This window comes from Salvia hispanica, chromosome 4 (genome assembly GCF_023119035.1).
Source record: "Salvia hispanica cultivar TCC Black 2014 chromosome 4, UniMelb_Shisp_WGS_1.0, whole genome shotgun sequence".
Lineage (NCBI taxonomy): Eukaryota > Viridiplantae > Streptophyta > Magnoliopsida > Lamiales > Lamiaceae > Salvia > Salvia hispanica.
The window spans coordinates 16,440,871-16,465,255 of NC_062968.1; the positions used below are offsets into that span (position 1 = coordinate 16,440,871).

The 24,385-nt window shown below is 40.2% G+C and overlaps 4 protein-coding genes across 5 annotated transcripts; 1 reads left to right on the top strand and 3 right to left on the bottom strand.

Moving 5' to 3' along the window:
* Positions 1–6,699: 6,699 nt before the first annotated feature.
* Positions 6,700–7,629, bottom strand: LOC125220475. Its single transcript, XM_048122646.1, has 2 exons — positions 7,303–7,629; positions 6,700–7,239 (listed from the first exon to the last, which is right to left on the bottom strand). The coding sequence occupies exons 1-2, from the start codon at positions 7,627–7,629 to the stop codon at positions 6,700–6,702; spliced, it is 867 nt and encodes a 288-aa protein (XP_047978603.1).
* A 1,578-nt stretch (positions 7,630–9,207) lies between these two features.
* On the top strand, positions 9,208–10,833 carry LOC125218121 (PLASMODESMATA CALLOSE-BINDING PROTEIN 4-like). The gene is made up of 4 exons (XM_048119722.1): positions 9,208–9,457; positions 9,535–10,035; positions 10,114–10,321; positions 10,407–10,833. The coding sequence occupies exons 1-4, from the start codon at positions 9,388–9,390 to the stop codon at positions 10,591–10,593; spliced, it is 966 nt and encodes a 321-aa protein (XP_047975679.1). The 5' UTR covers positions 9,208–9,387; the 3' UTR covers positions 10,594–10,833.
* A 2,163-nt stretch (positions 10,834–12,996) lies between these two features.
* Positions 12,997–16,333, bottom strand: LOC125217558 (nuclear envelope-associated protein 2-like). Of its 2 annotated transcripts, none has more exons than XM_048119073.1 (6): positions 16,175–16,333; positions 15,584–15,901; positions 15,272–15,379; positions 13,721–14,182; positions 13,519–13,620; positions 12,997–13,381 (listed from the first exon to the last, which is right to left on the bottom strand). In XM_048119073.1, exons 2-6 carry the CDS (start codon positions 15,755–15,757, stop codon positions 13,208–13,210), a joined length of 1,020 nt encoding a protein of 339 aa, XP_047975030.1. In that variant the 5' UTR covers positions 15,758–15,901; positions 16,175–16,333; the 3' UTR covers positions 12,997–13,207. The 2 variants fall into 2 exon arrangements, with proteins under 2 accessions (XP_047975030.1, XP_047975032.1); XM_048119075.1 differs by having other exon boundaries at positions 15,584–15,808; positions 16,175–16,329.
* A 3,113-nt stretch (positions 16,334–19,446) lies between these two features.
* Positions 19,447–22,471, bottom strand: LOC125185700 (probable L-cysteine desulfhydrase, chloroplastic). Its single transcript, XM_048082278.1, has 2 exons — positions 20,998–22,471; positions 19,447–19,707 (listed from the first exon to the last, which is right to left on the bottom strand). Exon 1 carries the CDS (start codon positions 22,316–22,318, stop codon positions 21,002–21,004), a length of 1,317 nt encoding a protein of 438 aa, XP_047938235.1. The 5' UTR covers positions 22,319–22,471; the 3' UTR covers positions 19,447–19,707; positions 20,998–21,001.
* Positions 22,472–24,385: the final 1,914 nt, after the last annotated feature.

Sequence of the window (24,385 nt, forward strand, 5' to 3'; positions counted from 1 at the left end):
ATGCTAGTTTGATATTGGATCCCATCGTCCAAAAACATAAAAATAAAATTTCAAATTCAAATTTTACAATTACGTTTGAATATTTGATGAGTGCGAAAGTGTGCAGTGGACCTAGTGGTTGTGAAATATCATTATTTGCAATCATTGGGTATTGCAATAAAAGATATACTCCTCTAATGTGATATCTTTCTTTTTTTATAATTACCGAGGATATCTATTATATTAGCGGATTAGTGACTTTTAACTGTGTTGATTTGTAGATATTTTAATGAATAGAGTAATTGCTCTAAGAATTTAAAGCTACTTCATGCAATGTCAAATCTTTCTGAATTACACTATATTTAAAAATTATATTCATTAGGGGAGCACTAGGTGGATCCTTAATTAGAGTGCTAATTCTCGTGTTGTAACGTGGCATGAAAAATGCAATATTGCAAACACTAAAATGCAATATACATTTGTGAAGCTTTATATGCATTTCCGCAAATTGCATTTTATATAGTTGAATTTTGCATTTTAACATAAATTGTTTACAATGCAAAATAAACTATATATAAATGCAATATGTCTAATATATTAAATGTAAATTAAACAATCTATATATAAAATGCAAAACTCAACAATAAAAAATGCAATCTGCCTATAATTAAAATGCAATATGCCGAAATCTATCCACAGCTTCTACAAATGTATATATTTTAGTTTTATAATATTTCATTTTTCGTACCACGTGGCAGGACGAGATTGGATGCACATTAGCATTTTAAAATTAGTTAGTATATTAGTACGTTCCCATATAAATATCTAGGGATGTCAATTGAGCTAATCCGCTCGGGTTCGGGCCAATCCACTCGGGTTGTCGGGCTATTTGGGTGTGGGTTGTTCGGGCTGTGAATTTTTCGGGTTATAAATTTTCGGCTCTAACCCTAAATCTTCGGGTTTCGAGCTAACCCACGGGCTATTCGGGTCAATAGTAATCTTATATGTTACTCCCTCCGTACTGGCTAAGATGACACATTGCTCAGCCGACACGAGATTTTAGGAGTTATTGGTTAAAGTGTTTAATTGTAGAGAGAAAAAGTGGATGTAATTATTAAAGTAGAGAGACAAAGAAAGATGGATATTTTAATGAGAGTGAGAAAAAGTGGTTGAGTGTATTAATTGGAGAGAGAAAGTTACCAAAAAAGAAAATGTGTCATCTTAGTTGGGACAAACTAAAAAGGAAAACGTGTCATCTTAAGCGGGACGGAGGGAGTACTTTTTAACCAATCCAATATTCTAAATTATTAAAAAAGCAGATTGTCGCAAATAGTAAAGTATTATCAAAGTGATCAAGAGAAAGAAAATAATAGCAATTGAAAATTGAAACGAAATAGATAAACATATCGTTTAATTAATAGCACACATGAATCTTACTACAATTAAATGGAAATCATGCATTTTTATATAACCTTAACTTTGAATTTGAAAGAGAAGACATAATTACCATATATTCTTCATATCAATGTTGTACTCCCTCCGTCCGATAATTCGACCCAGTATTCCATTTCGGACCGTCCCACATAATTTTTCTCATTTCACTTTTACCATTTTTGGTAGTGGACCCCATATTCCACTAACTCATTCATACTCATATTTTATTATAAAGCTAATACTTTAAAAGTAAGACCTACATTCTACTAAAACTTTTTCAACTAACTTTCCATTAGATTTCTTAAAACCCGTGTCGGGTCAAAGTGTCCCAAATTATCTGGGACGGAGGGAGTATTTAATATTTATATTACCAAATATAAATATAAGAATATAATCCAAAAATAATATATTTCATATAAGTATATAATCTAAAATAATATTTTTACATTAAATGCTCAACCCGTGGGCTAACCCGCAACCCACCTGGGCCAGCCCGCATAACCCGCTGACCCAAGCCCGTGTAGCCCGTGTAGCCCGCTTTTGAATATGAGTTGCGATTTTCCGGCCCTAACCCTATAATTTTATCGGATAATTCGGGTCGGCCCATGGATTTCGGGCTAGATTGACATCCCTAATAACATATCCTTAAGTTGGGAACGTCTATAATTTTTTATATATTTGGAGCAAACTATGTTCTTTTTTTCTGACTGAGAAAATATTTCGAGCATGATCTATCTAATGTAATTGATGTTGAATCCTCTTAACTTAATAAAAAAAACAGTTTTTTGATAACAATTGAATAAACAATCACATTATCATGAGAATTCACGCCCATGAACAGAGAAAAGGCTTTAGCATTTTCATGTTGAAGTATCACCAAAATTTAAATATATTCTTTCACTAAAATTGAACGATCTAAAATGGTTATGAGTTCGGACCAGTTAAGGTAATTACATGCATAGTAAAAATTGAGTAAAGATATATACAGAAATATTACTTTGTACCCCAAATGAATTCGTAGTAAATATAATTTCATCCTTAATTCGTATAGCCCAAAAATACGTTACCAAAGAATTGACGACATAAATTTTTCATACTATCACCAACCATCAACTTGCAGTCCCAATTTTAAAATTGTAGCATCCCTAATTTACTCAATTATTGTAGTTATAGATCATAATCGTTATGTTTAATTGCAACTTTGAGGTTTAACCTTTTTTTTTGGGTGAGGCAGGGCATGTTTACCATATAGTTGAGTTAGCTTCATTTGTACCATCTACCATCTTACACTCGATCATATTGTCCACCAAATTATGTCATTATAGTTGTATTTTATTTATACATAATCACGACCATAATTCATAGAGACTTATTGTGAGAAGGCATCTACAGTTGGACGGACTAAGCAACGCCCAATGCACCGCCACGTCAGTATTTTATCATCCGCCACTTCCACCTGCAATGGGGCAGACTATAGACCGCCCTAAACCCCGCCCTAAGCATTTTACTTCTACTTTATATTTATATAATTTATGCAAATATATCAAGCAAAATAAATAAATAAAAACAACACAATTAAGGCAAATCCTACATTTACTTAATTAAAAAAAGTTACAAAATAAGAAATAAAAAAAAAAGTTACAAACTAAGAAATTAAAAAAAAAAAGTTACAAACTAAGAAATTAAAAAAAAAGTGCACAACATATAAAAAAACCCCGGCTTGTCTAGAGTAGTCCCAACCTGCGGCTGAGGCCATCGATCATCCGCTGGATGCTTTCGATTTGAGCCGGGTTGGTCGCCTGTATCAGGGCATTGTGTGCGTCCAACAACGTCCTGTAGTCGGATGAGGCCACCGAATCCGTGTAGGCATGTGACGCAGCCGAAGTCTCGGTCGGGGTCGCGCTCGGGGTCGGGCTTGGGGCCTGGTTAGGCGGCGCCGCGGCGGATGTGGTTGCCTTGCCCTGCCCTTGGCAGCCATCAAGCCAGGGGGACGCCGGGACATCGGTGTGCCGGAACTCTCATCCTCGAACACCGGATTGTTGAGGTCCATTGGAGATGCGCCGCTTTCGCTGCTTGTATAATCAGTGAAGATGCACTTCGATGCCCTCTTCTTCGCCGCCGTCGATTGGGGAAGCACACCACCAACAAACTTCTGCTTCTCCTTCAAGATCGCCCAGGACTGGTAGTGCTTGAACTCGCCGAACAATGACGTGTACGATCTCACCGCTATGTCGCGCACATCCGACAGACTCTCGCCGCTGGCCTGCTCCCTCTCGCACTTGTCGTACTCCCCCGCGAACAGATTGACCTGCTTCTTTATTTGATCCCATTGCTTGCGGAGCTGCTCCCTATGGCGCTTGTAGGCGGTCGGTGGCTTGGCCTCGTTGTATTTTTCGGCGATGCGCTCCCAATACGCAGTAACCATCTGGTTGTGCGGTTCGGAGAAGGCTCCATGTCTGACAGCCCGTACGAGTCCGTGCTGAACTCGGGATCGTACTGGGCGTTGGTGTCGAATGGCCGGTATTCGTCGGGTTCTGTATCCGGCCATCGTGCACCACCGAACATCGGACTATTCGGACTTTGGTAATCTTCGGGATTCATTTTGTTTGAACTGTAGAAAATGTAGTGTGAATTTGAGAGTGAAAGGACTGAAAAATGAAGTGAAAAGTGAGAGGTATATATAGGTTTTGAAAATTAAATAAAAAAATAAAAACGCGTCCGCAGACGATCGATTGGGCGCGGACGATGGTTAACCCATCGTCCGCGATGCCACAGTGGCGGACGATGCATCGTCCGTCGCATCGTTCGTCCCACCGTGGATGGCCTAAGAGAGTACTAATTTATACGGAGTACTAATTGTTACCCAAGAAAATTGAGGTCACTTAAACTTTTGTTTTAAAACAAAAAAAAAATCATTATTTAATTTCACTATTTTTTTCCAATTAGGATTTAGCTAGGATCGAGACAATAGAAATTGCAGATGACGACTGCGATTTTAGGGGCCAGCTGGTAGGGCATATGAAAAAGAATAGATGAAAGACAGTCTGGATAAAAAGATACTCCACTCCACAATATATGAGAGAAAAAAAAATGTTGATGAAGCGATAGATAAAAAGAAACGCCAATTGGGGAGTATAAGTAATTATCTCATCGTGTATTGTATTTTATTTTCTCATGAACCCTATGTACAATATATCATATTATTAGAAATATTTTTAAAATTGAAAATTACAATTATTTTAAATTTAAATCACGGTTTATTTGAAAAGAAATCTAATTATTTCGACTTGTCTCCTTTTTTGGCAGTCAACAACACTATATTCGGATACAAAAATCTTCACTATCTTTCTCACCACTTCCCAACAATTTTTATTGAAAATTAAAATTGTAGTACTCCATGCACAAATAAATACTCCCTCCGTCCCCCATAATTTTACCCAGTATTCCATTTTAGTCCGTCCCACATAATTTTACACATTTCAAATTAACCATAAATGGCAAAAAAAAAAAAAAACACTCCTCACACCCACCCCAACACCCACAATTAATCGGTCTGTCCGATTTCACTCTCACCTTTCCACATTCACTCCCACCCACCTATTCACATTCACTCCCACCCACCGACTCTACCATTTCACCCCCACCCCCAATTTCGTCGAAAACCCTAGATCTTGAGAGATCCATATGCAATGGCTTACTCGGCCGACTCATCTCCTTGTTCTTTATTGTTAGATCTGGAAGATCTCGTCGTTCCAGATACGCCGGAACATCTTTGGCCATCTGACTCCGCCATCGGAGAATCTGTCGTCGTCGGAACCCTAACCGACACTGTTGTTCCCGAAACCCAATTTGATGCATCCATTCCCGAGTATGTTGACTGTGGTTGTGGTTGCCCCTATTACGGTCCACCACCACTAGCCACCCCCTCCGACTTTCCACCAGCCTCCTCCATCGATCCAGCTCAAGCCACCCCCCACCGTGTGTATTCTAGCATTGAGAGGCAGATGCTTGCTATTCCCGAGTATGTTGACTGTGGTTGTGGTTGCCCCTACTACGGTCCACCACCACCAGCCACCCCCTCCGGCTTTCCACCAGCCTCCCCCATCGATCCAGCTCAAGCCACCCCCCACCGTGTGTATTCTGGCATTGAGAGGCAGATGCTTGCTATTCCCGAGTATGTTGACTGTGGTTGTGGATGCCCCTACTACGGTCCACCACCACCAGCCACCCCCTCCGGCTTTCCACCAGCCTCCCCCATCGATCCAGCTCAAGCCACCCCCCACCGTGTGTACTCTGACGTTGAGAGGCAGATGCTTGCTATTCTTCTGCCCAAGTTTTTAGATCTTATCTAAGTATGTTGTCTCTCAATTTTGGTGTTTTCCGATTGGGTTTGAGGCTATGCTTCTTTGTTGGGTTGGAGGCTGGGTTGGAGACTATGCTTGTTTGTTGGACGTGGAGGCTGCGGTTGTTTCATGGGTTGGAGGCTGTGATTTTTTGCTTGAGTTGGAGGCTGTGGTTGTAGGTTGGGTGAGAGGTTGTGGGTGTTGGTGTGGATGATTGTTGGGTTGGAGGCTTTTTGCATTTGCCCCTATGATTGTTGTTGCTCATGTGTTGCTAATTGAGATGATGCTATTTGTGTTGCTGCTATTGATTTGTGCTTCTGATATTGAGCTGATGCTAATTCAGAAATGTTATTGATCTGTTCCATGTGATGCTTTGCTATGTGTTAGTAAGCCACCCCTCTTGTTAGGTTAGGAGGCTTATGTGTGACTTAATTTGCTCCCTATGATGAGTTGCTAGTACTGATCTGTTATGCTTTGCTATGTGTTACTAAGCCACCCCTCTTGTTAGGTTTGGAGGCTTATGTGTGACTTGATCTGCTCCCTATGATGAGTTGCTTGATATGTTCCATGTGATGCTTTGCTATGTGTTAGTAAGCCACCCCTCTTGTTAGGTTAGGAGGCTTATTTTTGAGTTAATATAACCATGCTATCTGAGGGAAAATGCTCTTTACAAAACCATACAAAGTCATTACATAAGCCACCCCTATACAATGGTTAGGAGGCTGTGTTGTTAGTTAAGCAGCCTTATAAGCCACCCCATATACATGTATGGTTTGGAGGCTGCCCTATGATGACAATTTTCTGAGGGATTAGGACTTTAGAAGCCACCCCTACACTTGTAGGTCTGGAGGCCTTACAAAAGATGACAAAAAACAGTTGGTAGCATAAACCACACCTAATCCTGAGGCTTACACACCCAACTGACAAAAAATGCTTACTGAACTTAGAAGCCTACAGCTCTACTGATACCTGAGATGTCATATGATGTGCTGACATCATTATCAGGTTGTTGAAGGTATGCCACAGCAGCCTTGACAATCTCTTCCTCAACCTCCAAAGTGATTGGAAGTATCCCCAGCCTTGATAACCTTTCTTTTTTCATGTGTGGAGTTTTGTAGCCATTTCCCCCTTCCACCTTCAATATCTCAGTAAGACAACCTTGAAGAGTTAGGAAAACATTATTGAGTGTTTGTGCACTAAGTTCATCAAAAGAGCTTTGCACATTCCTCAGCAAATCATCCACTCCATTAGCCACTTTTTCATATTGTATAGACTGGATGGCTCTGAAAAAACCTAAATCCAACACATTACAATCAGGGGAATTAGGTGGTTGGCAAATGATATGGAATTTGAAACCCTCTGTGTTTGCTACTGCTTGAAATTCTGCATCATTGTGGTTTATGTGTGGCCTGGCATTGTCTTGTTGAATGAATATCTCCTTGCTTATATTCTCTGGCCATTTAGCCTTGATTGCTGGTATGATCTGCACATATATATGTGATGTGTTTTAGTGGGATGCAGAAAAATGGAAACAAAAACAGTGTACCTTTTGAACGAGGCATTCTCTCATGACTTCCTTGTTCACTGATTGAATGGGCTTTGTCTCTAAGGTGCCTCTTGGTCTGTTCTTGGAACCTCTCTTTGCTGGCTCTTTAGTAGTGAATGGAAAAATGCCCATTTTTCCATCAAATATGACTTCTCCATTTTCTGCAATATATGGTCTACACACAGCACACATAAACATGACCTTCGTGATGAATCGCTTTGACTTACATGATCTATATGGCTCTTCTTCATCTGGCAGCAGGTAGTATCTATCCGTAGTCTTAGTCATGAAAAACCACTTCTCATCAATGTGCACTACATTGTGCATTGTGTGATATTTGAGCATACCATTGAACACCACTAGGTTGAACATGAGTGAGACCCCATTTCATTCTTGCTAATTTGTTTGCGGCAGTAAGTAGTGGCTTAACTGCATTTGTGTGTGGCCTGAGCCTACCATCTTTCACCATCCTGCCTACGGTAGTCTTGCTTAACTCAAGCTTCACAGCCAACTTACGGATGGTACCTCTTTCAAGGATTGAAAGAGATCTTACCTTGTTAGTATCAAGCTAAATTTCATCTTTGTGCTTGAAGCCTTTAACACGGTCTCTTATGTTGACAGGTAGTCCACTCTGGATCTGTTTTTTGGCCTCTAACCAGATCGTATAGACTGTCTTCCGGGTCACTCCAAACTCCTTTGCTGCCTTCTGAAAACCTCCATATGGCACATTACCTAAATGGCTCGACTGTAGCAGACTTTGAGCTATCAAATTTTTGGTGGTCACTGGTATGACGTGTGACTCTCTGTTTCTGGCTCTGTTTCCGGCAATATCTCCGGCGATGTCTCCGGCAGCAGGCTCCATAGCCCAGTGATGAAAATTTTCTGAGGGCAAATGTTTAAAAACTCTCTTTAGTTGTGTAGGTAGTCCTTTTATAGATGATGGTAGTTGGAGTTTACCTCCTAATTTGTGTGTAAAGATGTTGTACTCCCTCCTAGAATTTGTTTTAAGTTTAATGGGATTTGGGATTTCCCTCCAAAAAACTGCAATTTGTAATGTGATGGAAGTTTTATGAAAATATGCAGCAGCCTATTTATTCAAATTTGATGTTTTATGAAAATATACTGCATCATTTCGGCAGAATATGTTTCTAATTTTGGGCAGCAGATTTGTGCGTGGTAGGGATGATTAAAACATTAGCTAGAATAAAAAATGGAAGAAAAAAATTTAATTATACTCCAACAGCCACAAAATCAATATTTCAACAAAAAGTTAAAAAAAATCAAAATGAGACACCCCTTTTCACTACATATCTTCATTTAAATCAAAGTCAAACAATATTTCTTAAAATCCGTGCCAAGTCAAAGTGAGTAAAATTATAGGGGACGGAGGGAGTAGTATTGTACTCCTTATTTACTAAAGTAGTAAACCAACACAATGATTGACAAAAGTAAATATATTGATTTTTCACATATAACTTATTCAAGATCATATACAAAATTCCCAGCGCCGAATTGTGAGGAAAGGAAAATCGACCCATGCACAAATAAAACGAGTACTAAAAATTAGATGATATTCTAATGAAAAGCAACTAAAATTGACAGTCTACTTATGTACTACTTCAACTTTATCTTTTATACTCCCTACATTAAAGAAGAGGTCTTCCACTCTCCCACATGCCTCACACACACACACGCACACGCACAGTGCATGCATATGCATCTTTCCCTTCATATCACACCACTACCAATTTTGTGCTTCTTTTTTTCTATGATATCATAATCATCAATGTCTCTTTTTTTCCCTTTTCAGACAGGTGAGATGGTCTATTAAAATTCAAATTTCAATCTTCCAGACAAAGAAAACCTCTTTTCTTTTATCTATCCCATCTATAGTGACCTATTCCTGCCCTCCTTTTACTTTATCCAACCTTTATCTCCCCCTTTTCCCCCTCTCTTTATATCTCTATCTTTCTCTCTCCACCCAAATGCCTTAATTTTCGGTCATATTGAAATAACCCTACATTATAAGACCTAAAAATTTGATGATAATTGCTTCTACACTTCCAATTTTCAGTTTCCACCACCATGGATATTGCTCCCAAGCTTCTCTTCTCACTTCTCCTCTCCACTCTCATTCTCCACTCCTCTGCCTCAGGTATGCTTTCATATATACTCTAATAATCGAAATATACAAAATAGTGATGAATGATAAGCGAGAAAATGCGAATTCAGGGCAAATGCAAACTATCCGTTGGAGCCGCAAACACACTACTGAGCACGACGCCACCTTCCCCACCACCACGCCGGCCATCGTCACCGTCCCCTCCTCCGCGCCGGTCACCGTCACGCCAACCACACCTCCTGCGGCGCCGGTGGTGAACCCCGTCGTCGCACCGCCGGTAATCACCGGAGCTCCGCCCACCGCCATCAACCCTCCTGCGGCGCCGGTGACAAATACCCCGGCCGTGGCCCCTCCGGCGACCGCCACCGGTGCGCAGAGATGGTGCGTGGCGAAAAGCGGAGCGCCGGAAAAGAGCATTCAGGCGGCGCTGGATTACGCCTGCGGGATCGGCGGAGCGGATTGCTCCACCATCCAGCAAGGCGCGAGCTGCTACAACCCTAACACGCTCCAAAATCACGCCTCCTACGCCTTCAACAGCTACTACCAGCGGAATCCCCTCCCTACCAGCTGCGATTTCGGCGGCGCCGCCTCCCTCACCACTTCAAATCCAAGTAAGCACATTCCAATTTCTAATTAATCGCGATCTAGCCAGAACCGGAACTGACAAATCACCGTAAACAAACGCGCAGGCTCCGGTTCATGCGTTTACGCAGCATCAGCCACGACGGCGACGCCGGTGAGCACTCCCCCGGCAACTGTATCTCCGCCGACGACGACAGCGCCACCGATTAGCTTAACTCCGCCGACAATTGCGTCTCCGGTGACGGTGAATCCCAATCCGACGCCGACTACGACTACACCGCCATCATCAACCGGAGCATCGCCGACACCGACGGGGTAAAATTGAGATGAAGCAACTTAGGGTTTCTGTTAATTACAAATCTAATTTGATTTTGGTTGATTGTGTTTTGATGGTGAGCAGATTAGGCATACCTCCGAGCATATTGAATTCGAGCAATCCTGGTATGGGAGGCGCGACGGCGGGGTTCGGAATCGGAGATGGATCTCCGGTTGCCAACATGACAACTGCTGTTTCAGGATCGAGCGGGATTGAGCCGTTTGTGGGGTGCATTGTTGCGGTTGCAGCCATTGTAGTGTTGGGGATGTAGAAGAAGGCCGTTGCAGATTGCTTGCTCTACAGTTTTGGGGGTTTGCAGAAACCGTAGTCCAGATTTTGAACTGATCTATATATCATATTTATGCATATGCAACATTGAGAGATTAGGATTTGGTTTCCATTAATGATAGAACTAAACTCTATTAGTTTTGTGTACAAATAATTATTACTAGTACTTGTTATCACCTTCCTCTGTTATGATGAATCGTGAATCCTCTGTTCTTGCATTGTACTTTCTCCGTCTAAATTCGTCACCATTTGATTCGGCACAGATTTTAAGAAATGTAATAGAAAGTGAGTTGAAAAAGTTAGTGACATGTATGTCCTATTTTTATATATTAGTTTTAAAATAAAATATGAGTGAGAATGGGTTAGTGGGATGTGAGGTCCATTATCAAAAATGATAAAAATGAAAGTGACAAATTTTTAGGGACGGTCAAAAAAGAAAATAGGTGACAAATTTTCAGAGACGGAGGGACTAGTATAATTACATTACCATCTCCAAACTTTGGCTTAAGAAACCTAGTTTTGTGATTAGACATTTAGGATCTCTCTTCAACTTTGACTGCTTCATCTAACTTTATACCTCAAATAAAACCTTGTCTTTCAAGACTTGATTCGAAATTCAATGTGAGTTTTGATGGACACGAGAGAAAATATTGAAGGCGGATGGATTACTTGATGACTATATAACCACAACATATTTCAAAATTCTACAAATATTGATTGTTGTCAAATAGTACTAGTACGTAATAATGCAACCAAATAATTTCTCTTTAAGGTCGTCGAAGCTGGGAATTTGGTTTCTCAAATTCAGGGCTAAACACAAATCGCATGGTAATAAAGTATAATTGAAATTTAGCCTTCAATTTTCCTTTTTAAAATCATTAAGACACGATTTTGGAACATGCATGTGAGATGGTACTAGACTACTAGTACTATGTTCCAATTTGGGATGTCGGACGCACACATTTTCAACCAAGGCCTGCATGGTCAGCATAATTAATGCCCCAATCTACCTTTCTGAAAATGAATTAACACTCTTCTCATTCAACCAAGGCCTGCATGGTCAGTATAATTTATTTTTAACTAAATTTCAGTAAGTATAATTCTAAACATGTCTGTTTTATGCCCAATTTTGATGAAATCTTAAAAAAATTGACTGTTAACCCTACTACTCCCTCCATTCCACATAATTTTATCCAGTATTCCATTTTGGGTCATCCCATAATTTTACACACTTCACTTTTACTATTTTTGGTAGTGGATCACATATTCCACTAACTTCATTCCTACTCACATTTTATTATAAAACTAATACTTTAAAAGTAGGACCCACATCCCACCAACTTTTTCAACTCACTTTTAATTAGATTTCTTAAAACCTGTACCGGGTCAAAGTGGGTAAAATTATGTGGGACGGAGGGAGTAATAAATACTACCTCCGACCACGAAAAATAGGACACTTTGTTAGTGGCACAGGTTATGTTGTTTCGGGTAGAGGGCGGCAAAACGACTGAGGCTAGGGCCTCAACCGGGCCACCGTTTCCGGCATTGCCTCGGGTATGCGAGGCTTCGCCTCTAGGCGGCCTGACGCTGCGGTAGCGGCACTAATGCGATGCCACATTCGGCCAACATACTCCGGTTCGCCCGACATAGTGATCCTCTACAACACCGATCCATGCCTTCGCAAGCGCGGCATTTTCCCACACCTGGCCCGCATCGTCCTCCTCCTCCTCTCGCCCTGCCCGTGTGCGGCGAAGAGCTCGGACTTTGCCCTTGCCCCTACCCCCCGTCTCCTCGGCCTTGCCCTTGCCTTTGCTCCCGCCCCCTTGCAGCGGGCTCCGCCTCATCGGAGTCTCACCTGGACGGCGATAGCCCCAGATCCTCAAAAGAGAAAGTCTCGATGCCGGCGTACTAAGTCTCCGGAACAGTACTAGGGGAATCATCGGCCAACAAATCTATACATGGCCGATACACAGATTCTTAGTGGAATGTGATGTCCATATTATTAGTAAGTGAAAAGAGAAAAAAGTAAAAAGAAGTTGAAAAATTACCTTTTTTGAATGTGCCCTATTTTTTCGTAGACAACCAAAAATGATAAATATGCCCTATTTTTTTTGGACCGAGCGATATAAATTACAATCAATTCGGTTCCTTTTACGATTTTGTCAAAAGTGAATTGGCTGTCAAAATGGGTCAAAAACCAGACACAATCGATAAGTAAGAACACAAAAATATCAAACTACAGTATATGTTTTAGACCGAATCGCAAAACGCACAAATATTTATAACCAGTAATGGACTTTTATTCTTTATTTTTTATAATGACACCAAACTTTGGCAAAGATGTATATATTCACTTGATATACATACTACAATAATTCCATTTAAATTGTGGACGTATAACAAGGGCATCTATTCATAATAGAGAGGGGCCTCGACAGCGCAATGAAAAATTGATGGAGGCCCTACTACAAATAGTACATAATTTTTTACAAATGAAATAAGGTCTTCCCCACTAAGCTACTCATCTATGATTCTAATCTAAAATAATCTTACCTAATCCTCATATACAAAAGCAGCACATAAATAATCTACAACACTTACCTCTTTGAGAACATAACTAAGACCAACATCGACATGGAAACAGCAATCTTGAAACCTGAGTTTTCCCAGAAGTTGTGCTTGTTGCTGCTCGCACCAGGAGACATAGCGTGTTCCTTGGCTGCCAACTGATCTCTTAGTTCATTTAGAGTTTTATCCCTTCGCTCTCCCATCTGCAGAATATAGATATGTCAATTTTGAGGTGATCACCGTCTAAGAAAGAGTGGTGGCGGTGGTGTAACCATCATTTTGACTTACAAATAGGCAACACTACAGGTTGTTAACGTCAAAACTAAATGTTCAAACTCACCCTTTGGAGCTTGCGCGTTTGAGCTCGTGCTTCTTGAAGACAGAACTCCAACTTTAGGACTTTCTTTTTCAATTCCAGATCTGCTCTACGATGCTTTTCTAGCTGTGTAAACAAACAAACTAGGACTTATTAGTTCCCACTTCCCAAAAATAGGTGTTTTGCAAGCAGATGAGGGTGCATAAGTTTAAATACTCAATGATACCTGAGATTCGAGCTCTTTAGTCTTCAGCTTCCAGTGAGCAGACATAAACCTGATTTCATCTTTCAACTTTGCTATTTCTTGATCTTTGATTGTTAAAAGCTTATTGATATTCTTGTAATTTTTTGGAGACGTCTCATCCAAAATTTTCCAGAGCTCACAATCTTTATCTGCTCCCGCCTTGGTTAATGCTTGCGTGATCTCATGCTCAATTTTTGATACTTCATCTTTTAATTGCATTTGAGAAACTTCTCTGGCTAGAAGATCCTTCTGTAAAAGATCTAATTGCTCTCTCAGTTTATCTACACTAGTCTTCTGCTCTAGTAAAGAGCAGTTTTTCTCTTCTAATTCTTTTACCAGAGCCGAACACTGCATCTGTGCAGATTGTGCAGATAGTGCACTTGCATCAGCAGTTGCCCTGGTTAACGATAACTGTAGTCTCAGATCATCCATTTCTTTGACATACTGCATTAAATAAGCACGACAACGCTTCAAAACAACTATGTACGTTTATAGATGACAATATAGTACTGAGAAAGTGAGGATCAGTTTCCCTGAAATAACAATATGTCATCATAATATCAAATCGACCAATGAAGAAACATAGGTAATGCATTCTTGTAAGAATGTCGTTGCATAAAACCATGAGACAGATCAGGAGCTTACTAGGACAAGAATACAGAATTATTACAATTCTCATATCCAATAAAGCAATCACATTTCATTCTCATAGGAATTTTATTTACTAATACTATAAAATTTTGTTTCATGGAACTGGAGTTTCCTCAGAAGATCCCGTTATAATTCTCATGTATAGAAGATCAATAAGCAAAACATCAAATATTTATATAAAAAAAACAAAAAAAAATGATCAAGAAGAAATGTGAAATTCCATTAAGCCTTAAATCTGTAAATGCAGAAATGAAAAATGCTTCTAAACAGACAAGAAAACTTCCCAAGAAAGATAGCTAAAACCATCCAACAATTTTTGCCACTTCAATTTTTTAATAAGAATTTTTAGTGTATTAACGAATATTAATGACCTCCAAAAAGATGAATAATAAGAATTAAATAGAATAAATATATTCCAAAAACATATCCGAACATCTGAATCGAGAAGAAAAGTCATTAAGCACAATTTAAAAAAAGAGCATTGAAAGCCACAATCATAAAGCAGCAGTTTCAAGATTCCATATTCATGCCAACTACATGCTAATCATAGGGGGACAAGTCACTAGAAACATTCAAATCAGAATACTATACTAAAGAAGACAATTTATAGTTTGACATAATGTTTGAGTATAATCGATCTCACCATACATAAACAAACAAGAAAAGACAAACTGAGAAAGCCAAGAAGCACCTTATGTGTTTGGCAGAGAAGATGCGTCTAATATAAAACAAAAAACAAATCACTAATTCAATACTCAAGTTATCAGATCGCATCAAATTTGCCAGACCAAAAATTCAAAAAGTTGAATCCTAAAATTAACAGAATTCAGCATGCAAAACTGCAAAAAAAGAAAAAGAAAAAAAAAAAAAAACTCGGTATACCATTTCAGCAGCAGTATTTGAGGCCTGTAGCTGCGCATTCTTCTCCTCTAAACTCTTCTCCAACTGACAAATCTCCTTTTCCATTTTCTTCAGTTTAGTTTCTGCTTCCTATAAAATTGAAATCAAAATCAAAAGTGAACAAGTTTAATTATTCAGGAGATCTAATCTTTCTCCCAAAGGAAAAAAGTGGGAGCCACCTCAGATTGCAAAATTAATAAGAACAAAAAGGTAAACAATAACTATTTCAAATCTAACTTTTTCGAATAAAATTGAAATTGATGCAGTCAAATAAGTCAGATTCGTGAGGCATGCCTGTCTAGTTAGGGTTTCTCTGACAACGGACTGCTCCTGAGAAGCCAGGCGGCTGCGCACCTCCTTGAGCTCCGCCGCGAGCGACACCACGTTTCGCCGGAAACTCTGCTTCTTCTCGCTCAGATCCTTGAGCAGCGGATCCACTTCCCGCACCATCAACGGTGCCTCTGACATCACGATCTGGCCTCCTCCTTAAACGACGCCGCAGATTGAAAAGCGTAGGGCCTTGAAGAAAATAAAAGAAGGAATTGTTCACTTAATCAATCAACTCTCCCTTAGCAATTAATGAAAGCGAGCCTCGTCTACATACATCGCCATCTGCATGTGAACAGATTGCGTGCAGCATTTAATATTCAGATAATTAAAAAATATACTAATATATGCTGCAATTATTTTCTCACAGTGCAATTCAAAAATTGAAACGAAAGTTTGAAACAGTTGAAAACACTCAACCTCAAGAGAATAGATAGCAACCACACATTTCTCGCTTTGAACATTCAAATTGCATTTGTATTCACTACTTTCACATGAGCCGAAATAATTTCAAAAATAAAAAATAAAAACCGTTAGAGAAGAGCAGGAGATGCATACTTCCGTGAGTCGATCGATTTCAGCTACCTACAAAGCGAATTCGCCACAAAATTGATGCTCTAACCATTCAAATTTGAGGGGAGAGAGAGAGAGGGGTGGGTTGACAGGTAGAGAAAAATTAAATGCGGAAATTCGCGAATAATGGAGAGTCGTTGATTATAATTGGTATAGTTGCTGGCGATGATCGAGAGAGAGGGTGAATGAAGACAAAACAGGGGGGCGGAGCCTGAGGCTAGGAGTTCCCGAGCCTCAGGTGTTGCGAAGATGACAAGATTCGAACCTGGTTCGGATGAGCTCAGCGCGGCAATATGAAATTTGACATCTGAGCACGTGGAGGGCTTCATGGCTCACGTGTCATGCTTGGGCTTGGGTTGGGCTCAGGCCCAACTATATGGAACCAAATGTAATTTACTACTGAATCACTGCTACTGTATAGTTTGAACGACTATAATAAATAAAGTAAATTCATTAATGAAAATTAGGCAAATATATTAATGACCTAAGGTCTAAGTTTCATAATGCAAAGGGGTTAAAAATAAATATTAAGTTAAGGTACTTGACTTGCGATAGTTTGTAAAATTTTAAACGTTTCTTTCAATTTAGAGTAGATTTTAGGTGGTACACTTCTTATGAAAGGATTGGATCATGATGCTTTTATTGCAGTGAGTGATTAATGCATATATACCAAAAAGTCTCCTACCATTATCTAGATTAGGCTCCATGCTTTAAAAATCGCTTTGAATACGATGATTTGACCTTTCAAGCATATAGTAAGCTAGATTTATTTAACATATACGTAATTTAAATTCAAAAGTATGCTGGATTTATTTAACAAAAATAAAAGTAAGCTAACAAACATTTAATTTTTTAAAAAGTTGAAGTTTACATAGTTTTATTAAATTTTTACATATAACGTATTATACATGAATATAAGAATATTTAAATCATCAGGGGATCTTGACTCGTAAAACAACGCATCACCCTACTCGATTCGCAACAAGTACTAATATATTGAGTACTAAACAAAGCGATGACACATTAATTGTATGATAAAATAACAATTAAAAACTTAATTTAATTATATTAATAACAAACGTCCATTTTTATGTTGACCAAAAAAAGAACACTTAATTGGCATCAATCACGTCTCTAGATATGAGATTCCTATGACGATTTGAGACCCATCTAAACAAAAAAACACAGGTTTATTCATATTATATTGCAATATCTTTTTAAGTTCAGTATATAAACTAAATTATCTCAAAACAACGACTTAAATATCTAATAAGAGCATCCACAATAGCGGCTAGCCGAACTATTGCAATCGGCCAGCGCCGAATCGGCGAAAAAATCGACGTGGGCTAGCCGATTTGAGGGCGCTGGCCGCCATTGTGGCGTGCCGATCGACCAGCGCCAATTTTAAGTTTTTTTTAGAACTTTTTTTTTGAAAACCTATATATACGCGATTTCATTTTCATTTTCATTTGCACCACTTGTTTTAACGAGTTTTTTCTCTCTCTAAATTTATGTACAAGAGCAACATCGAGCGATGAGTAACGCGGGTGGTAGCGGTGGTGGTAGTGGTGGTAGTGGTGGGGATACCGAGGAGTACGAACGGAGGATGAACGAGGCTATGGAGGCCTACATGAACCGCGAGCTAGAGCGGTACATGCGAAGGGTCGAACAGCAGGCGGTACCTCGCCCTCCACCGGTAGTCCACCGCCGAGCAGTGATTGATCGGGATCACGTAGCTGCACATCAGCGGCTATATGACGACTACTTCGCTCCGGACCCGCGGTTTCCAGCAACCATGTTCAAGCGGCGTTTTAGAATGCGCATGGAGTTGTTTATGCGTATCGTTGACGCTTTAGAGCGTCGATATCTTTATTTCCGCTTCAGGCGCGATGCGGCTGGCAGACCCGGCCACACCCCTATCCAAAAGTGCACGACGACAATCAGGCAGTTGGCGTACGGAGGCGCGGTAGACATGTGGGATGAGTACCTCCACATCGGTGAGACGACTTCTCTGGAATGTCTGAAGTTTTTCTCGTCAGGGCGTGATTCAAATTTTCGGTGAACAAGTACCTTCGAAGCCCTACCCCCAAGATTGTCAGAATCGATGCGGATGCACGAGGAGCAGCATGGGTTCCCCGGGATGTTAGGCAGCATTGATTGTATGCATTGGGAGTGGAAGTACTGTCCAATTGCCTGGAAAGGGGCCTACACGATCGACTACAAGGGAAAGAATCCCACGATGATCCTCGAGGCCGTAGCTGATTACCGGCTGTGGATCCGGCATGCGTATTTTGGGGTAACCGGGTCGAACAACGACCTCAACGTCCTCAACTCGTCGCCCCTCTTTAACGAGAAGTGTCAGAGCATCGGTCCAGCCGTCTCATTTGTGGCCAACGGCAACCAACATGATATGAGCTACTACTTGGCGGATGAGATATACCCTAGGTGGCCTGTCTTTGTGAAGACGATCAGGCACGCGGCGGATGACAAGAAGGCCTACTTTGTGGAACGGCAGGAGTCGGCGCGCAAGGACGTGGAGCGCGCATTTGGTGTGCTCCAGTCTCGATGGGTGGCAATTAAGGGTCCAACGCGTTTGTGGGATGTCAAATGCGTTGCTGATATAATGTACGCCTACATTATCATGCACAACATGATCGTCGAAGACGAAAGCATACAACTGACTAGTTGGACCAATGACGATGAAGCCGGTCCGCGCCACGGAACGGCCACCCCTAGCGTACGACATGGGGTACCTCACGATGAAGTCGGCCGCCTCCAGGAATATGCCGACATGCGCCAAGTGGATGCTCATATTCAACTCCAAAACGATATAATTGAAGAGTTGTGGGTACGGAAGACTGCACGGCGATAGTTTTTTTTTTCTTTATTATGTAATTTTTTTTAATGAATGTACTTTTTTTTAATGCAATTAATGAATTTTCCCGTATATGTCTCGTAAATTTAATTCCGTAATTTAATCGTAAATTTAATTCTGTAAAATGTAGTAGTTTTGAATTATTTTTATTGCGGCTGGCCTATTTGAGTAAATGCTGACGTGGCAGGTGGATTCTTAGTGCTGCTGACGTGACAGGAAGAGAGAGTGGCTGACCTATTCTTATTGTGGATGCTCTAATCTAAAAAAGACGATATTACTAGTATATACAGAGTACTACATGTAAGGCGAAAACCCACAATATTAACTCAGCCGTATACAATAAGACCAAAAAAATGTCTTATGAATACGGTAATAACAAGTCTAAATATCAAAGGCAGTGATAAAATTATGAAAGAGTGTTACCAATACAATGTGAAGCTGTCAAATAAAATCAAACTGCTTACAACATTCCTCACAAAATAATGATCATGAAAGACTACATTATTTTTTCACAGAAGCTGTAGGGAAATGATCATTTCCTTGCTCCTCTAGTTCGAAATGGCCAATCATATCACTATTCTCAGCTCATGAGGAACGCACAGTTGCTATTCATGCTCATCAACTTCATCTTATTCCCTGCTAGCTGCCATATATAAAAGTTCCACTTAAGGTGGTTATTTGCTTGTTCAGGCATGCTCGACACTTCCTTTTCAATCATAACTAGTATAATACTATAATTCTCAGTTTACTAATATGCTAATGACATGTTTGGTAGGGGTGATAACTCATCTAGGGACGGAATTTTATGAACAAACATGGCCTTAGATGCATGTCTAATGCAAGTAGTAGCTATTTTCTTATCAAATTCGGATCACACTGAGCTTGTAAATAAACATAATAACGTGCTAAAGATCCACCATAAGTGCTTTCATTAGAATCGATCATAGATAAATATTCTTTCATCATAATAACTGATAACGGACTTGCATCAACAAAATAGGCAAATATGCGATCTATGTTTACCAATATTATCCCAAATAAATAAATAAAAATAACTACATGTTTCCAAGGATATCTGGTTACCATCTATATTTAATATAATGCACAACATAAGCAACTAGCTATAAAAAATACATGTTCCGTATTAACAAATCAATGAACAAATCAATAAGCAACTAATTGCTTCTATGCCATTTTTGCCCAAGTCATACGGAATAAATGCATGATGCCATAAATTGCAACCACCAATTTTAGGAATTCAAGGATGGGAAGTAATTTTTTTTTTTTTAACTTTATGCAAGATTGTATTTCAGGTAAACTAGACCTACTACAATGTGAGACACATAGTACAATATTATGACATAATGATATAGCATCCCTTTTCTATACATTGGCCTGTCAAATGTGGTTCCAAATGTCTTCATTCGCAGTGATACCAAAGAAAAATATCATGGACAAAAGGCTGTTCAATTAGCAGATAGAGCTTCTAAAATCTGGAGCTATTTGACATGTTGTATTAACAATGATATCAAGATGACAAAAATTGATGATTTTGGAATTATGGAAACTAGTTCAAGTCCCCAAACAGTAGAGTAAATTTTAATACAATAACCAAACAGGGAAACTATATTTTCTCATACGAGGTGATCATACTCCAATATTCATAGTTTGGTTAATGGCGCATATTGAAAAGAAAGAACGAGTTAGATAATAAAGGTTAGTTTGCGGAGCATTATGTTGTCAATGCAAGATACCAGCAGTTTCAATAATATTATCTAATCTAGTGTAGCACAGTAACTGCAACCATAATACAAAAAGACAGAGGAGTGCACCGAGGGAAGTAAGTATCAAGCAAAAGAAGAAATGTTTTATTCTTAGCATTCTAGAAATCTTGAAAGCTGGATAACAGAAAGCACAAGAAAAAAAGGGATACCTTCTCATTTGAGAAGAAGTGCACACGTAAGCCCTTCTTTGACTAATGTATTCACTGCATCCCTAAGTCTATAATAATCCCCAGCTACATTGTAAACCTGGTGAGAAATCCTTGCATACCCTGTTACTGGGTCAACCTCTCCCTCCAACGGTTCCCTATAGTAAATGGGCACCTCAACCTTAAAACACTCTCTCAAGTGCTTCCTCAACCTCAATCCATCTGCACCACTCTTAATTCCCAAGCAAGCCGGCATCCCCACCATAGCCATACTAGAGCATAACTCTGGGGGTGCCCCCAACTCTGTCCCCCATGCCTCGACCAACATCTTTGCCATCTCTACCACATTCTCATGATTCCTCGTCATTATCCCCTGAAGCCCGCCCTCGAACCTATTAAGAAACTCCATCACCTCCGGCAAGACGAGCTGAGCACTGTTATCTCTTGTCCCAGTCCACGAACTCTCCATTGCTAAACCATTGCCATACTCATGGGAGACAACAGGGTGGTGCAAGTCCGACAATTCATCGGACATTTTGCAGTACAAGAAGGCGGCCGAGGGAGGGCAAAACAACCACTTGTGCATATTACTAGTGTAAAAGTCAGCACCGATGCTTTTGACATCTATCTCAACGTTCCCAATCGCGTGGGCGCCATCGACAAATATCCTATCAACACCTTCATCTCTACACATTTTAACTAGCTCTATGATAGGTATGATAACACAAGGCATCGATGTAATGTGATCAATAATAGCCAACCTAATCTTCCTACCATTGGCTTTCCCCAATCGAAGCGCCTTTTCGAATTCAGAAACAATTTCGGAGCTAGATTTAACAGGGAAAGGGAGGTGGACCTCGATGACGTGGCCGCCGGTGCGGGAAATGTAGGCGTGGACGGATTTCTTAACGGCGCCGTAGGCGTAGTGGAGGAGGATGACGGCGTCGCCGGGCTGGAAGGCGGAGGAGGTGAAAGCCCTAGCGGTGTGCTGGAGGACGATGGCGGCGGCGGTGGTGGCGTTGTCGACGATGGAGACTTCGTCGACGTGATCGGCGTTGATGAGGTTCTGGATGAGGAGGCGCGTTTGGAGGATGGAAGGCTTGAGAGTGTTGTAGTAGAAATGATCGGGCTGGCGGAGGAAGAGGAGCTGGTGGCGGTGCTGGGCGGCGATGATGGAGGCGGGGCAGCAGCCGAAGCTGCCGTTGTTGACGCGGGCGATGGTAGGGTCGTGGTGCGAGAACTCCGATTGGATCTCCGATTGAGAAATTAGAGTTTGTTTGGAATTGGAATTGGCGGTGGCGGTGGCGGTGATAGGGCAGGCCATTTGGGGAAGAAATGAGAGAGAGTTAGTGGAAAAAGTAGTAATAGTGTAATCAACATAATCGAAAGTTGAGGATGAGTAAGCAATTGAATAAACCAATGCCAAAATGAATAGAATAACAATACCAGAAAAAGGAACAGGGACAAGTTTCTCTCTCCAAACGGCGGAGAAGCTGGTTGACTCTCTCTCTCTACACCTCACTGTGTTTGTTGCGCCTACACATCGTGACGTGTCGCACTCATATTAAATTGGATTTTTAGTCCAACTTTAATAAATTAAGAGGAAACGAAATACACGATGAAACATGTAATGTTAACGTATTTAAATCAATCATTGATAACATCGTCACACTATATACTAGTTTCCAATTCAGAATTGGTTAAAATATTGTATATTAGAAATCAAATGTGACAATTACTAAATGATAAAATACAAAATGCTTATATTACAGTCAAAAGGCAACTTATATCTTTATTGTGATTCAATAATATTTAATCGATAATTAAGGGAAATACTTTATTCTTTTTCAGGTAGTATGCATTAAATAGTTTCGATGATGTATTATTTCTTATGTATTCATAATCATTTTTTCATTGCGATATGGGGTTGTTTGAGGCCTCAGAGCATCCACAGTAACCGGCGAGCGACCGGCTATAGCCGATACCCGGCGCTAGCCGGTCCGTTCGCCGAACTATTGCAATCGGCGAACTATTTTCTTTTTTGACAATTAATAAAACATCCAATCATCTCATTTTATTCTCTTTTCTTATTTATTCTCTTATCTCTTTTACTTTATTCATGTCTTCTATTTCATTTAACTCATTCAATATGATTTCTTAATCTCCGTGTCCAAAATAATTGCCCCAACTTAGTTAGAACAGAGAAAATACTAAATAGTTAAAGTAAAGAGAGACTGAAATAAGAGAAAACATAAAATTCACTTCACGATGAAGAGTTTAAAAAATTGAATACTCATTATTTATTGAACATATCACCACCGACTTAGTAGATAGTGAAACAAGATTCAAGAAATACATTAGCAAAGATATGATGTACTCTCTTCCTCTCATAAGAGTATGCATTTTTTTGTTGGATACAAATTTTAATGCAGAATTGGCAAAGTAAAAGAGAAAAAAAAAAGTACTGAAGTATTGTTAGTGGAAAATGAGTTTCATCTTATTAGAAAGAAAAAGCATTGCAAAATTAGAAATGCATATTCTTGCGAGACGGGCTAAAAAGAAAAAAGTGTAATACTCTTGTGGGATCGAGTGGGTATTTACATTGTTCAAATCTTCAAGTTTTGGATCCTAATCTCAATCACTCCTAACATTAGAGTGTGTTACTTAAACTTTACAAGAGGGATGAAGACAATTCAGACAGGATAAAAATGACGACGCTTAGTCTAAGAATCTAGTTATTAAAAAAAACTCCAATCATGATTCATGATGTTGGGACGCTTAGTTTAAGACTCTAGTGCCGCCTATGAAGCCTATGTCGCCGCCAATACCTCCGCACACCTCCTCGACCAACTAGATCAACTCGCCGCTACATCCATCGTGACCGGGAGGGAGCCAACGAAAGGCTCGTTGCCGACTATTTTTCCGACTAGCCGCTGTTTCCAGAAGATTACTTTCGGCGCCGTTTTCGCATGTCAAAACGGTTGTTTATGCATATTGTCAACACATTGTCCGCCCGTGTTGAATACTTTCAATCAGGTAGAGACGCAACCGGTCGGCAAAGTCTCTCGGCGTTGCAAAAGTGTACTTGTGCCATCCGATAACTTGCTACTGGGCAAACAACTGACCTCTTCGACGAGTATTTGCATGTGGGTGAGTCAACTGGAATCCTATGCCTCAAAAATTTTTGCGACGACATTCGTTCTGTTTTCGGCGAGGAATTTCTTCGGGCACCCACCACCGAAGATTGTCAATGTTTGCTTCATCTTCACGAAACAGTACACGGTTTTCCCGGTATGCTAGGCAACATTAACTGCATGCATTGGAAGTGGAAGAATTGTCCGACTGCTTGGAAGGGGCAATACTTAAGCGGCCACAAAGGCGGCGGCCCAAC